Raw genomic sequence first — 16,205 nt, forward strand, 5'->3', positions numbered from 1 at the left:
TGATCTTGGCCCTCCAGTCCCTGATCAAAGTGAATCAAGAAGCAGTAGCATTGCTCCCATTGAAAGCTCATTTTGCCATAACTTTCATTCAAATCCTGGTTTTATTCGTAATATTAGAAAATGAAAATACAGGTTTGAAATTCAATGTCCTTCTCCATGTTTGTCTTAGGATGAAATAATCACTGATCTGAGTTGACAGGAACAAGACAGTGGCATAGGAGGTACCAGCCCTCATGGCTCCATGGAAACACCTATTTCAACAACCACGTGTGGGTGACAATACCTTACAGTTTATGGGAGTCCAGGTTACAACTGAGAGGCCCTGCCAATCAGGTGAGGCAAAACAATCCAAGGCATTCATGCACAGAAGAAGGTAAGAAGGACGGACTCCTCTCACCAAGGTCACCCCTCCCAAGGCAACAAAGCACTGGCATCTCTGGCAGCCTGTTAGAAAGCAAGATCTCAGGTGCCACCAAGACCTGCTAACTCAGAGCTGGCAGTTCCTCAAGGTCCCAGGTTATTTGTGTGCACGTTCTGAGACACACTGCATGATCGCACACACAGGAATCCATAAATGATGCTTCTAGTTGTTGTCTGTGTTATTTACCATTTATGTGAATGGTGTCATGCTGCATGTATCTTTTCTTCAACAAGCAGTTCCTGAGATCACACCATGCTAATATGGATCTACTACATTCTTCTTAGCTTGTTGACGATAATTCTCATTTATGTTGCTGCTCATGAAATCTGTTAGGAAATGGACTATCAGTGTCATGGACATAGTGAAATCATGTACAAATGGCCCTTGGGCTGTCGGGGGGAGTCGTCCTTCCCAAGGAATATCATCACCATTTATGGCTGTAAGACTAAGTGTTACATACCCAGGAGAAAACAATGTTTTTCAAGTCCTGAGCCTCGATGTCAGTGAGAACACTCAAGGTAGCCTAGCCTGGCAAGGGCACTGTTTTATGAACAGGGCATCAGTACAGAATGGGAAGGGTCCTCCACCCTAATATGAATTGAAATTTATATTCTTAATACACCTAGGGACACTAGCATCTCATATAAGATGTGCCCAGCAGATACCAGTGGTGGTGGGGATGTTTTCTAACCTCCACTCCCTCCCAATGTGGGGGTGTAAGAACCACATGAGGAGGCTGGTCCCTGACACCTGACTCTCCTGTTCACCCTCGGAGCATCTATCTGTCACTGACGCCCTGAGAAGGAGAATTCCAGGATGGGGTAAGCTCTGGGGCAACTCCTAGTTTGCTTTACCGGGTCACTAAGAAACAGGCCAATCAAGGGGCAGGCTGCGCTCACAGGGATGCAGAATGACTGCAGAGGTGAGAGAATCCTGAAACCCAGGGAAATTCTGAGGGGCCAGAGGAGCATTATGGGCACAGGGCCAAGGAGCCCCTCGTGGGCCTGCTGTCAGCTCTCAGTCTCTCACATACACACAGACAATCACACAACTAACTGCAAGATACGTGATTTATTGACCAGATAGAAGAAAGTGTTGTTCATGGTAGAGTTCTCCCAGGTATGGCATAAGAGGTTGGAAATTTGGAGAAAACCTTTGGTTCTTGGTGAGTTGATGAGTCCTTTCTAGACACGTTGAGAAGATGCTGAAGATTCAGAGATAATGCCTTCCTGGAGGACAGTGCTGGAAATCAGGTCACAGAACTTCTCACAGGATGATATGGGGACCATGGAAGGAAGCACTCACTGGCCACTAAATAAGCACATGAGAGAGAGCACCCAGAAACTCATTAGCACTTCCTGGATTGAACTGAGGACAGACAGAGTTTCCAATACAGAGAAAAGTGGTGAAGATGTAGCTGACAGCCTGCTGTATAACCCAGGCTACTTGCCAGAACAGGGAGAAGGGGACATTGGGACAATGATTTTTCTTTTTCGGTGACTGTTCCCATTTTACCCTTCCCTAAACTGAGTCTATGAAAAACAGAGAGAAATCAGTGGAGGACCCAGGCTGCTTTCTGCCATCCTCAACATTAAAGGTGTTGCTCAAGTTTTGATAAGTCAAGAAAGAATGGCAACAACCACAGTTACCATTATTAAATGCTGCCTTTATGCAAGCCATACTTGCTAAGACTTTCCCAAATGTTACCTGAATAAAGCCCCACAATACAGCTGAGGGAGGAAACACCGGAGGAAATTGAGGGCCTATTTTCCAGGGGTAGGACAAGGGGAAGGTCAGACAGCTCACTTCCAGGTCAGCAGGTCAGGATGTGCAGAGATCAAAGGAACATGGTATTCCCGGAAATGGGAGGGTGAGACCAAGGGTGAGGCTTGGAAGATGGACAAATCCCAGAGGTGTATTGAATTTAGCACATGCACCCTGGTATGGTTGCCCTGTTTCACATTTGAAGTGTTAATGATTTTAGGAGATTATCATTTCCTGAGGCCTGCTCAGCTGCAGGATATCCACACAGTGACCCTGTGAGGGGCACATCGTTGTTTCTTCCTTTCAATCCTGAGACCATTTGCTCTAAAGTTCATGAAGGCGTGGCTCCTGAACCAGAACTCCCAAGTCAAAATTCAAGCTCACCCCGCAAGCTTCCTCACCAAACATGTGTATTGTAACCTTTGAGCATCAAGCCCTGCTGGTTTTGGAGGACAGGGACCCCTGGGCTGCCCCAGCCCCCTCAGACAGCACCCACCTGGAGGCCTGGGCTCCGGGATTCCCTCGGGCATGGGAACAGGGGTCTGCAGAGGCAGAACAGAGCACAGTCAACCAGCAGCCCCTTATTTCCCAGAGAGAAACGGAATGAGTTTCTAGGGTAGGACAGAGGGGCCCCATTGGAGGTGTTCTTACCTTCTCTTGCTTTTCTCCAATCAGTAGCATAGGGAGTTAGCAAGAGGAAACCAGAGAGAGCTAAACTTACAGACATTGGTCAAGTCCAGAATGTTTTCCTTCGGGATTCCACGGTCTTTGCAAAGTTCCTCAAACCTTTTCTTGATTTGTGGACTCACATCTGGTTTTCGGGCTATGAGAAGAGTGACAGTAACGGCTGTGACGTTGTGTTGGACCCCCATGGAGGCCCTTGGGACAGGGGAACAGATGATGGGGAAGAATGGCACTGACTGGTGCTTAGGTACAAGGGAGGGAGGGGCTATTGCCTGTCTTGAGTTTGCTATTTTACGATGTCCTTCTGCCAGTGAGAGATTTCATCACCTACCCAGCACCACCTAGTCTGGTGGTTATCCACAGTCTATACCTCTCTGCGGGGAAGAACAGGGGGCCCAGGAGAAGATTGGGGAAATATTTTATCTGCAGCCCTCTCTAAGGGAGAATCAGCACGAGGATACTCTACCTAGGAGCACCATCACTTGGGTTTTTTTCTGTTTATTGGAATTCATGGCATACAAGATAAGATAGTCATTGTAGTCTGCTTCAACTATGTGAAACTCGTTGTATCCATCAACTGTGGAGGAAACAGAACACAGGTCAGAACTTCTTAGGGTCCATGGAAAGCAGGTAAAACTCTTTACCTATTTTCTTTCATAAAACAAATTCAAGTGCAAATCCTGGAAGAGGTAAAGGTGATATGTAAGCATTCTACTTGCCCCTTGGGCGTCATCTGGTGACTTCCAAGGGTGGAAATGGAAACCTGTGGTACCTGGATTCCTAGTGGTAGGAGAACAGCCACAGCTGCAACTGACCTTCTATTATTTGCCCTGAAGGTCACCAACCTCCCTGGGCCATGTCTGCTGACTCTGTGTCTCTGTCCTGTCTAAGAGCCCCGCTGGTATTACATACTGGCACCCTGTCTGAGCAAGGTTTTGTGGCAATGGCCACTAAAAGTCCTCACGGTGGACGTGGAATTAGAAGCTCTGCAACAATTTAAATTTTTGTGGTCCAGTTTTCTTTTGTTGCAGGTGGCACACATCACCACACTGCCATCTTATTCTCATGGTCTATGTGCCAGGCCCTGAGTTTTACAAACAAGGTTCCCCAAATATTGGAGAACTTGGCTATTACGTGGCTCACGTGTAAAACCTAAAGAGCATGAGGCAGAACGGGATCTCGATGCTAAAGACATTGGCATTTAGTAAACTTCTAGCATCTAGAAGTAGAATTTACAGAGATTTTTAAAATGTATACTTACAGATAGCACTATATACACCTTCCTCTTCTGTTTCATCACAAATGAAAGTCAGTTCAGCACACTCTCCATTGATCCTGTGAAACAGAATGAGCTGAGTGGTGCCCGTGAGATACTGAGGGGCTGGCTCCCTTCCACTGCACCTGTACCCTGAGTGTCCCATTTTGTGAAGCATTGAAAAACCTTTGGTAAAACTTTGAAAGAGGCTTTATTTTCCTGTTTCACTTTATTTGCTACTTTAAGATGAGTCAACTACTGATATCCCTGTTCCTCCACTTCTCACTCTCACTACTGCTACGTCTACCTGTCTAGATACTTGGCCGAGGGCTCAGCTGTGCCAGCGTCTCAGATGAAGGCTGTACAAGCATTGCCTCACTTAGCCCTCAAACACAAAAGGAAAGAAAAACCTATAGGAAAGAGTTATGATCATCTTTTTTTACCCAAGCGATAATTGGGGTGGAAAGAGTGAAAATTTCTAGGTCCCACAACTAGTAAGAAATAGTTTCACGACAGAGCCAGGCTCTCCATCCCCATCCTACCCTCTTGCCTAAATTACTCTGTCGCACTGCTTAGGACTCAGATCCCCACTGCCCCTACCTCCTCTACTGTCATTTAAACCTATTCCTGTCCGCAGTTCTTACCTCTGAATCCAGAGAATCTTCACGTTGATCAAATGGAGGATCAGTGCGTGATGAGGGCTTCTTTTTCAAACACAGGCCCACAATGTAAATGCTCACAGGAATGTGAATAATTGTGTGTTTGTGTTGTGTTGTGTGTGTGTATGTAAAGCTTCAAGACCATATTCAGTTTCTTCCCCCAAGTAAAAATACCATACGTACTTTTTATGACATCTAATTAACAGAGAAGAGTTATCCAAGGCCTGGATAGATTCCACAAACATTCTCAAGCTGCCTTGTTCTTCAATCTTTTCCTTCACGTCTGAGGCCAAGAGAGTGCTATGCCACTCCCCTGAAATCTGCAATAAATCAGTAAAATGTTTGGGAAAGAAAAGAAGAGACGGGACACTGCATGAACCCTGTCTCCTTGAACTCTGGCCCGTGGGCCAGGCCTCACAGTGGTGATGTGAAGGTGGCATTAGAACTCAGGTCCATGGACACCCCACGTAGGGCTCTTTCCACTGTCCCTGCAGTGAGAACGGAGGTCCCTAAGGGTTGTCATCTTTCCACATGCTACAACTGCTCTTGGTCCAAGGTCAGAAAACACCCACTTTGTCTACCATCAAAACCTCTCACCCTCTGGGAGGGTCACCTGGCTTCACAATCCCCCAAAATACCCCAAGGTCTAAACTCCCTAGGCTTCCCCAACTCTACCTTTGACATGTCAAAGTTGCTTGTCACAACGTCATGGTTCTCTTCATGGTGGGCACAGACCAGGGTCAGCCCCAGACACAGCAGCAGCAGCTTCATCTTGGGAGGGACAACACTGACTCAGTGAGGGTCACTGTGAGTGAGTCTTTTCGTGACGGTGGTTCTGGGATCCGGCGCCTCTGCCTTTATATTCCTTCTGAGCCCAGTTTTCTTTCTGCGGGGCCCCACCAACCCCTCCCACTCCCCCAATGATCTGCATTCATTGATGGCAGTCCAAGACTGCTCCTGGGCATCTCATCCCTTCCAGACCTACTTAGTGTCCTGAAATTACTCAAAACACACATTCAAAACAAAAAAAAAGATAGGGGAAGACATGAAAGGCTGCCACTTGGAACCAGATTTAACCATGAAATCAGAAAGCCAATTATGTGTGGCGAAAATGGACACCACTGGGAAATGGGGTGTGTGGACTACCCAGCTTCCACCTCTCACATGCTGAGAGGCAGTAGGTGAGTCACTCCATTGTAACGAGCATCAGAAACAAACAAACTGTGTGTACCAAAGATGACAGTACCCATCACGAAGCATTCTAATAGTGCCAATAAGAATAATGCTAGGTATAATAATATATGGAAAGTACAGTGTCTGGTATTGAGCACATTTTAACTCCTTTTCCTGGTTGTCTGATTCAACCACAATGAAGGAACGACTGTTTAGTCACTACATGCACCTCGCCATATGCCGTTGGTCTCTGGCAGAAGTGGAGAGATGGGAGAAGTCATCCATACACACACTTCTTTTCACAAGCTGTTGCAGGAACCCAGCTGGATGGGACCAAGTCTGGACCACTGTGGGTCAGGAAAGGGGGTGCTGCCTGGGAGGGGGCGTCACATGGCAAGTGCTTACAAACACAGGCTTTGGATTCACACGGACCTGGGCTTCCTTCCTATCACTGTCCCTTGTATGCCATGAGGACAATTTGAACCTCTCAGAGCCTTGGTGTCCCCTTATGGGGTCAATCCTACCTGTCTATAGATGGCTGTAGGGACTCAATGGGACAGTGTGTGTAGAAACCTCAGACTAATGTCTGGCATTGCTGGGCTGGTGGGGTCAGAGAACTATTCCTGGAAGGGTGGGTCTTGGGGACAGGCAGGGGTCTTGAACTCCAGGCAGGGTGTTCAGATGTGGAGAGCAGGTGGGGAGGGGCTTCCTGGTGAGAAGAATGTTGTGACTGAGGCTCCTGTGCCCACAGCTGAGGCTTCTCAAAAGCAATGGGTCACTAATGCCTTGTGCTAATGGTCCCTGTGTGCACCTCCCAAACCAGAAAGAGGCCTGTGTCACAGGAAGAGCTGGACACAAGGCAGTGAACCTAGAAATTGTGGCATCCCATCTGTGGCCTGCTTTGAAGGTCCTCCTTGCCCCATGTGTGTGTGATCCTGCCTAGTTCAAGGGATACCTAGTCCCTGGTATTTTGAAGTCTGTACAACCTTAGACACCATGAACAGGCTGGAAGCGATCCTGCCTTTGAGCCAATGGAACTGAGCTTAACAAATAGTGGCAAAGTCTGTGCACTGCATTGCGTCTTGTTGATTGTCTCCAAGAACAGACGACAGCCTCTTAGCAACCAGGTCTGCAAGATGAACTGGGCTATGATGCTGAGGAGAGAGGGCCACATGCTGCTGTTGCCCACACCATCTCTGTCCCATTCCCCTCCCTGGCACCCTCACTGTGACTCTGTATCCCCGTCACACCACCCTATTGCAACTTTCTGCTTCTGGGCACTCCTACTATGTGTCCCAAGAGAAAATGAGAAATGGGCCAGTAATGCCAGGACAATTGGATCCCAGTCCATCCCTGGGCAGGGTGGGGAGGGTGGTAGGATGGACAGGGTCAGCCAGAGGCCAAGGATGTGTGCACTGAGCAGGCTTCTTCAGCGTCCCACAGCAGACTCCAAAGTGTGATTACCTCCCTCCCTCTCTGGCCACTTGTCCTAGCTGGCCCTAGTCCCCACTTGGAACCCCACTCTGGGCTGAAGCCTGAAGAGCATGTGACCAGGGTGGGGGGAGGGGAGGCTGAAGCAGGCAGAAACAGACTCCCAGCACCCCTCTCCCCACACACACCCAGCACTGGCACAGGCTTTTGTCCTTGACTTCTCTCCTGCATGGGTGAGTGCAGCTGAGCTTCCGCCTGTAGATTTGTGCTGGGAGAAGACCCCTCCCACCCACCCAATCCTTTCTGCATGCAGCGCACTCCCCATCCCTCCTTATGCCCTTCCCTGCATTGTCTCCCTGTCCAGTCAGGACCCTCTGTGTAGGTGAAGCAATATCTCAGGGTTTTGTATACACACACAGAGTGAGAGACAGAGCACCCACAAGAAAGGAAGGCACATGTCACAGCATGTTCTCCCACCCAGTTTTCATTCTTAATGCCCAATATTCACCAAATATTTGTATCACTCAATGTAAGGTTTTTGGTAGTGGTTTGGGAAAAAACTTATGTTTGAATTCAACAAAAGTAATGCAGCATTTTCAAACATCTGTGTGGAAAATTTGAGTTATATTCCAAACACAACAGCAGGACTTCAGAATCATCAGCCAAAGACTTTGTGTCTCCGACATTGTAAGGAAACCATCACAGGCTTGTGGAACACAAAGCAACCAAGGTGGTGATGGGTGACAAAGAAGCAATGTGTGAAGCTTTCTGTGGAAATCATGACAGTGTACTGTTTTCACACAGGCACTTAACGTGTTCTCTTTGGATTTTAGGAAACTGTCGGGAAGTTTGGGATTTCTATAACACATCATAATTTTTCACACTTACACTACCAAGTGTTGGGGCAGAAATGGAGACTGGAAGTCTCCCTCACTGCCGATGGAAATGTAAAATGGCACCGTCACTCCAGAAAAGTTGCTCACCTCCTTACAGGGTGAAACATAGACCTACTATGTGACCCAGCTATTCCACTCCTACCTGTAATCCAAGAGAAATGTAAATGTATACCCATGCAGAGACTTGTAAGTGATGTTCAAAGGCACTCTATTTGCAATAGCCAAAAACTAGGACCAAGAAAATGTTCATCAACAGAAATGGGTAAATAATTGGTGGTATGCCCATCCATGGGAACAGGATCCAACAAGAAGAAAGGAACAGGCTATTGATAAACACAACATGAAGCATCTCAGAATAATCATGCTGAGTGCAAATAGCCAGACCAACAATGAAGTACTTACTGATAACTGCATTCCTATAATGTTTGAAAAATGCAAACTCTAGACACAGAAAGTGGATTGGTGGTTGCCTGCAGCTTTGGGTGGCACAATGGGGAGGAGGGAGAGATCACAAAGGCACAGAGGAAACTACAAAGAATGATGGGTAAACTCACTATCCTGACCATGGTGATGGTTTCATGGTTATCACCCTGTACAAACTTATCAAATTTTATACCTTACTTTTCTTAAAGCTTTATTTATTTGTTTGTTTGTTTGTTTGTTTGTTTATTATTAAGGAGAGGGGAAGGGACTTGGAATTGAACCAGAAACCTTTAGACCCATGGACCAACCCCCAACCCACTGAGCCACACTGGTCAGGGTGAGAGGTATACTTTAAATCTGTGTAGTTGAATGTCAATTGTACCTCAGCAAAGCTACTGTTAACAATAGGAAATAACTTTGCTCTTAGCATTTGCATGTGGAACCTCTAATTTTTATGAACGTGATTTTTCATTTCTGACATTAGTCAGGGAAATGCCTCTCTTTGGGAGACAGAGCTAATGATTTCCCAGCCCCACACTGACACAGGCCCCACAGAGGAGGTTGGGATAGGCCCCTGGTCTATTATGGGTGGGGCTGCTTCCTACGTTTCTAAAGGCAATGACATCAACTGGGTCTAAGTGAGGACTCCAAAAGCATCCACACACATCCAGCTGGATCCTAGATGACCACGAGACTCTGGTTCAGATTCTAGACTTACCCAGATGGTCCCTGAGTTGTGATACCCAAAATCTTGTGGTTCCCAGACACGTTTGGAGCATTACCTCTAACAAACCACCCACTAGCTGCAGGTCCTGCCAAAACAGGGCCCCTCCAGGCCCTAACTCTAAACTTTGCAACTCCAGCAAACGTCCGTAGACACCTGCATGTTAAAAGCATCCCCTTGGGGAAACCCATGGTAGCCTCATACTTCCCCATTTCCCATTGCTACCTTGGGTTCCCTTTTCTTTCATGCTTTGTGCCTACCTCACCTCTTTTGCCACCACAGAGTTTGGGGAAGCCAGTACAAGTCCCTGGCTTTCTGAAAGAGGCCTCCCAAGGTGGCCCATGGTTTCTTAGTGCCAACTCAGTCTCAGCCTCAGGACACCTGGCTCCTTCTTACAGCACCTGGAAGAAGGCACTTGCCATGCACATGCTCAGCCACCAAGAAACCACAGTCCTCCCACAGATGTCCTCAGAGCATGAATTCAGTCTCCAGGTAATGCCCACCCCAGGTACCCATCCAACTACATTGGAGATAAACCTGAGCCCAGGGCATTGGAGAGGTCACTTGTGAGGGGACTCCATTCCCTGGAGTCTCTCTGAGTACCTGGGCCAATCTGTGATCATCCACCTCCAACCACCCACATCCACAGTACTGTTTGGGGCAGCTACAGACACCCCGTCGCCATGCCTCCAGTTCCTTGATTCTCCTTCAGAGAGAAGTAGAGAAAGCAATCCATCCCATCCTTACATGGATGTGTTTCAACTTTGCCTGCACTTTTGAACCACCTGAGAGCTTTAAAAAAATCTTCATGCACATGACATGGGCACCTTCCATTCCCATGTCACTGGTCAAACATGTCCCAGGCTTTCCTGTGCAGGTCAGGGAAACCCTATGACCTGCACAGGATGTTTGATGAAGCCAATGCCCGTGGTGAGCCTGCGTCAGTGGGGCTAAGCACCGTTTCACAGGTGTTTGCCTTTGATGCAATAAAATCAACTCCTTGGCTTCATTGTACTTACCTTCAGGGTAGTGGGTCTAGGTTGTAAAGAAATTAATGTGAGAGGCCAAAGAAGGTGGGGAAAGATCACTGCCTAATGTCTGGGCTTCAGAGGAGTCCTATGTGTGAGGTGACACACAGAGTCCAAATGTCATGAGGGTGTAGGACATGCAGATACTTGGGTCTGAGTATTTCACACAGAGTCCAGAAATGGCAGTGTTCACGGGGGTCGGAGGAACACTGTGAGTATTACAAGGCAGGTGTAACAGACAGGTGGGAAACCAAAGGCAGCTGTGGGGAGCTGGGGAGCTGGGCCGTCACTGTCAGTGCTGCTGACCAGGTCTTCTCCTGGGGCAGCGCTCTCCTCAGCACACTGGCATGCCCTTCCTCTGTCTTTCTTTCCCAAGGGGTCAGCCAGCAACTGTCTAGTCTTCAAGGAGCCCATCAGAATCATCATAAAGATTTTGTGAACAGCATAACAATGTTTCAGAAGAGCTAACAATCTTTCAAGAACAATGCTGCTGTCTTCTTTTGGGCAGAGACCTATTTAACTCAGAACAAGATTGTACAGACACATGACAGGTGCATAAAACTTGTACACTCTGACTTCTGCCCAAGATGGAGGTAAAGGTGCATACACTTTGCCTCGTCATACAATAAAAAAGAATGACAACAACAAATTTAAAAAGAAAAAACAACCAAAACTGCCAGAAAATCAAACTGTATGGAAGTCCTACAATCAAAGAGTTATAGAACAAACATTCATCCAGAGTGCTAGGAGGGTCAGATACAGGTAGCCAGGCAGAGAGGACTCATGTGACATGGTGGCTGCTCTCAGACCAGTAGGACTAGAGGCTGGTGCAGCAGGCGCTCCCACATTTGTGTGCACATAAACTGGGAGGAACAACTGGGGAGGGAGGCAGATCTCGAAACCCAGAGTTCCAGCACAGGGAAATAAAGCTTCAAAGCATCTGACTGAAAAGCCTGTGGGGGTTGTGGCAGGGAGAGACACTCCCAGCCTGACAGGAGAGTTTATTGGAGAGACCCACAGGGTCCTAGACCATAAACAAACCCAGCCACCTGGGAATCAGCACCAGGAGAACCCAGTATGCTTGTGGGTAGACAGGGAAATGACTGAAAGCTGGCTGATAGCCAAGCAGTCCCCATTGTTCCCTCTTGGGCCCCTCCCACACATACAACACCACAGTACAGTGCCCTGGTTTGCCCTGCCCTAGAGAGAACCTCAGGCTCCTTCCCTTATTACATAAGAGGTGCACTGAGACAAAAATATATGGGCCAAATGAAAGGACAGATCAAAGCTCCAGAAAATGTACAACTAAGTGATAAAGAGATAGCCAACCTATCTGATGCACAATTCAAACCACTTGCTAATCAGGATGCTCACAGAAATGGTTGAGTGTGATTGCAAAATAGAGGAAAAAAAGGCTATGAAAAGTGAAATAGAGGGGACCAAGTGTGAAGAGAAGGAAACCGAGACTCAAATCAATGGTTTGGACCAGAAGGAAAAAATAAACATTCAACCAGAACAGAATGAAGAAACAAGAATTCAAAAAAGCGAGGAGAGGCTTAGGAACATTCAGTACAAGTTAAACATTCCAACACCCAAATCATAGGGGTGCCAGAAGGAGAAGACGCGCAGCAAGAAATTGAAAACTTGCTTGAAAATATATTGAAGGAGAACTTCTCCAATCTGGCAAAGGAAATAGACTTCCAGGAAGTCCAGGAAGTCAAGGAGTCCCAAAAACTTGGACGCAAGGTTGCACACACAAAGGCACATCATGGTTACATTAGCCAAGGTTAAAGAGAAGAGGAGAATCTTCAAAGCAGCAAGAAAAAGGAGACAGTTACCTACAAAGGAGTTCCCATAAGACTATTAGGTGATTTCTCAAAAGAAACCTTCCAGGCAAGAAGGGGCTGAAAGAAGTATTCAACAGTCATGAAAGGTGAGGTCCTACATCTAAGATGACTCTGTCCAGCAAAGCTATCATGTACAATGGATGGACAGATAAAGTGCTTCCCAGATACGTGAAGTTAAAGGAGTTCATCATCACCAAGTCTTTATTATATGAAATGTTAAAGGGACTTTTCTAAGTAAAAGAAGAAGATCAAAAGTATAAATAGTAAAATGACAACAAACACAACTATCAACAATCAAATTGAAAAAAAACTAAGCAAACAACTGGATCAGGAACAGAATCACAGAAATGGAGATCACATGGAGTGTTATCAGCAGGTAAAGGGAGAGAGGAATGGGGAAAAGGTACAGAGAATAAATAGCATAAATGGTGGGTAGAAAACAGACAGGGGAGGTTAAGAATAATATAGGAAATGGAGAAGTCTAAGAACTTACATGTAGGACCCATGGACATGAACTAAGGAGGGTGAGGAATGCGAGTAGCAGGGCATGTGCAGGGTGGAGGGGAAGGTATGGAATGACGTGAGACAAAAATAATAGCCTAATCAATAAGATGTATATATTTTTAAAAAGCCCTACAGCTGGTATCTTCTTGATGGGTCTGCTTCCAGGAGCAGATGGTTTCAACTCAAGTGCGTCCTGGAACTAGAGGCTCAGCTGGCAGAGAGTCTGAAGCTGGGAAGGGAGATGTGGAGTCTCCCTTGTCAATCTTGAAATGCCAGATGACCTCAAGGTGTCCTGGGTTGACATTTACACTGGAAGTTTATTTGACATTTATCTAGGCTTCCTCCATTCACTTGAAGTCATTCAAGGGGAGCAGTAACAGGGCAACTTAAAAACATTCCCTGAGCCCTGACCAGTATGGCTCACTTGCTTGGGTGTTGTCCTGCCAAGCAAAAGGTCACTGGTTTGATTCCAGGTCAGGGCACAGGCCTGGATTGCAGGTTCCTTTCCCAGTCAGGATGAACCAGAGAGAACCATTCCATGTTTCTCTCTCACATCGATGTGTCTCTCCCTCACATTCTTCCTCCCTTCTGCCTTCTCAAAACATACATAAATAAATTCTTTTAAAATAATATCTCCTGAATCTCATAATTAGATACTTTCATGTTCACTTCATGGAAGGCCCCCTGTGGGACTCAATCTGACAAACTCGTGTATTTGGGGGACAGTGCTGCCAAGTCACCAGAGCAAAGAGTGGTCAGAGGAAAGGTGACGGTACAGAGAAGGGGCCAGTAAAGTTCTTCTCTGTTGGGCTGGGTGGGAAATACCAGCATTTTACATCTTGCAGGACAAGAGGCAAAATTAGGGTATTATGTAGGTACTGACACAACAACAGAGAAAGAATATTTCCACATTTTTCGATAAAATTCAAATAGAACATTGACTACAATTTTTCTTTTTGGAAATACAGATGTATTCCTAAGAAAAATGGATTCCTTTTTTTTAATAAAAGTCTTGAAAATTTACTCCACTGGGGTGAAAAATAGTGTTCCTCATATTGTGTTGATTGCAAATGTCTCAGCTCACAGGCAATATGAAAATAGTCAGTGGGATGGGCCTTAGTTCTGTACCAATTTCAGGTACAGAAAGTATGGTTTCAATATTTAAGCATCCCTGGAGGTTCTGGCTGAAGTTACCAGGAGAAGACAAAAAAAGACAGAGAGAAGCCTAAGTATTGGAGCAGGTACTTTCCCACTCTTTGCAATACTATGATTGTATACCTATAAAACCAAGGGTCCGCAAAGTATTGGGACTAATTTGATTATAATTATTGAGAAATTCTTCAATGTTGCTAAAGTATTCATATTATAAAAATCAATCACATTTCTCTATACCAGCAAAGACTCATGATAATAACTAATCATTAACTAAACAAACAGCCTTTTCATACAGATGGTGCCCACACGGAAAAAGGAAGCTCCTGCCCCCTCCAACGCCAAAGCCAAAGCCAAAGACAAAGCCAAAGCCAAAGCCAAAGCCAACACCAAAGCAAAGGCTTTGGAGGCAAAGAAAGCAGAGTTGAAAGGCATAAAAAGCCACACACAACAAAGATCTGCATGCCAATGACCTTGTCACAGTCAAACACTGTGCCTTAGGAGGCAGCCTTAATGTCTGGCCCAGGAAACCCAAGCTTGACCACTCTGCCATCATCCTGTCCCCCTTCCACCAAGGGAGCCATCCATGAAGAAGACAGAAGACAATGGCACACTTGTGCTCACTGTGGGTGTCAAGGCCAACAAGCACCAGGCCAAACAGGCTGTGAGGAAGCTCTACAACACTGACATGGCCAAGGCCCACGCCCTCCTCAGGCCTGATGGAGAGAAGAAGGCATGTGTTCACCTGCCTTCCCCATGTGATCATTTGGAAGTTGCCAACAAAATTGGGGTCTCTAAACCGAGGCCAGCTGACTAATTCTAAACTTAAATATTCTACACTGTAAAACAAATTAACTGGTGAAACAAATAGGAGTTAACAACCAAGAATACACTAGAAAGCTACCAAGGAGAAAATTTTAAAACTCTGAGAAAGAACGCAGAAGGTGATGTGAGTACACTGACAGACAGGGGGCTCATTGGTTTTGGTCCAGGGACCGAGGGTCAGATGTCTGACCTCTAGAACTGCAAGACAATAAACTGGCTGTTTTGGCCTCTAAGTTCCTGGTGACTGGTTCCAGCTCAATCAGGAAACTAATGCAGGACCCATGTCTCCCGTCCAGCTGGAGCCCGAGACCAGAGCTTCCTCACTGTATTTCTGATGCACAGGCAGAGTGAGCTCTCAGACAGAACTGAGCATGTGTGACCTAGTGAGTAATCCCATTCACACTGTCCTGACTTTGGGATTTCTCCTGTGGTGCTCTTTGCAACAGGTTTGTTTCCTCTTTCCTTAACCAACTCAGTGTATCTCCAACCCTAAGAATGCATTGATGGACAGCGGTGTGATAGGTTGATACAGAACTAAAAAAAAAAAAAAGAAAAGTTGTGTCATTTAAGTGTCATAGTAGAAAAGACCCAATGGGAGTGACTGTGACCTTGACCCTCCAATGCCTGAGCAAGGGATCAAGATGCAGTCGCGTCACTCCCATTGAAAGCTGATTTTGCCATAGCTTTCATTCAATTCCTGGTTTTATTCGATATCCTAGAAAATCAAAATACAGGTTTGAAAGTCAGTACCTTTCTCCATGTGTGCCTTTACATGAAATAATAACCAATCTGGGTGACAAGAACAAGACAGTGGAATAGGAGGTGCCAGCCCTCATGTCTCCATGGAAACACCTATTTCAAAAACCACTTGTGGGTGAGAATGCCTTACAGTTTATGGGACTCTGGGATATAGCTGAGGTCCCACCACCCATGGTCCTCCGTAATTCAATAAATCCAAGACATTGATGCAAGGAAGAAGGTGAGAAGGACAGATTCCCTTCACCAGAGTCACCCCTCCCAAGGCAGCACAGCACTGGCACCTCTGGGAGCCTGTTAGAAAGCAGAGACTGAGGCACCACCAAGACCTGCTAACTCAGAGCTGGCAGTTCCTCACAGTCCCAGGTGATTTGTGTGCATGTTCTGAGAAGCACTGCATGATCGCACACACGGGAATCCATAAATGATGTTTCTGGTTGTCCTCTGTGTTATTTACCGTTTATGTGAATGGTGTCATGCTGCATGTATCTGTTCTTCAACAAGCACTTTCTGAGATCACACCATGCTAATATGGATCTACTACATTATTGTTAACTTGTTGAGGAAAATTCCCATTTATGTTGCTACTCATGAAATCTGTTAGGAAATGGACTATCAGTGGCATAGACATAGTGAAATCATGTACAAATGGCCCTTGGGCTG

General features: G+C 46.2%; 1 protein-coding gene across 1 annotated transcript; it reads right to left on the reverse strand.

Annotated features, from left to right (window-relative positions):
* Window positions 1-1,512: 1,512 nt before the first annotated feature.
* Window positions 1,513-5,554, reverse strand: LOC123820216 (lipocalin Can f 6.0101-like). The gene is made up of 7 exons (XM_045840951.1): window positions 5,459-5,554; window positions 4,967-5,103; window positions 4,131-4,204; window positions 3,336-3,446; window positions 2,907-3,008; window positions 2,682-2,727; window positions 1,513-1,732 (listed from the first exon to the last, which is right to left on the reverse strand). Exons 1-7 carry the CDS (start codon window positions 5,552-5,554, stop codon window positions 1,723-1,725), a joined length of 576 nt encoding a protein of 191 aa, XP_045696907.1. The 3' UTR covers window positions 1,513-1,722.
* Between the last annotated feature and the right edge of the window lie 10,651 nt (window positions 5,555-16,205).

The sequence above is a fragment of the Phyllostomus hastatus genome, unplaced genomic scaffold (genome assembly GCF_019186645.2).
Source record: "Phyllostomus hastatus isolate PE091 unplaced genomic scaffold, TTU_PhHast_1.1 phas_contig_34, whole genome shotgun sequence".
NCBI classification, from domain to species: Eukaryota; Metazoa; Chordata; class Mammalia; order Chiroptera; family Phyllostomidae; genus Phyllostomus; species Phyllostomus hastatus.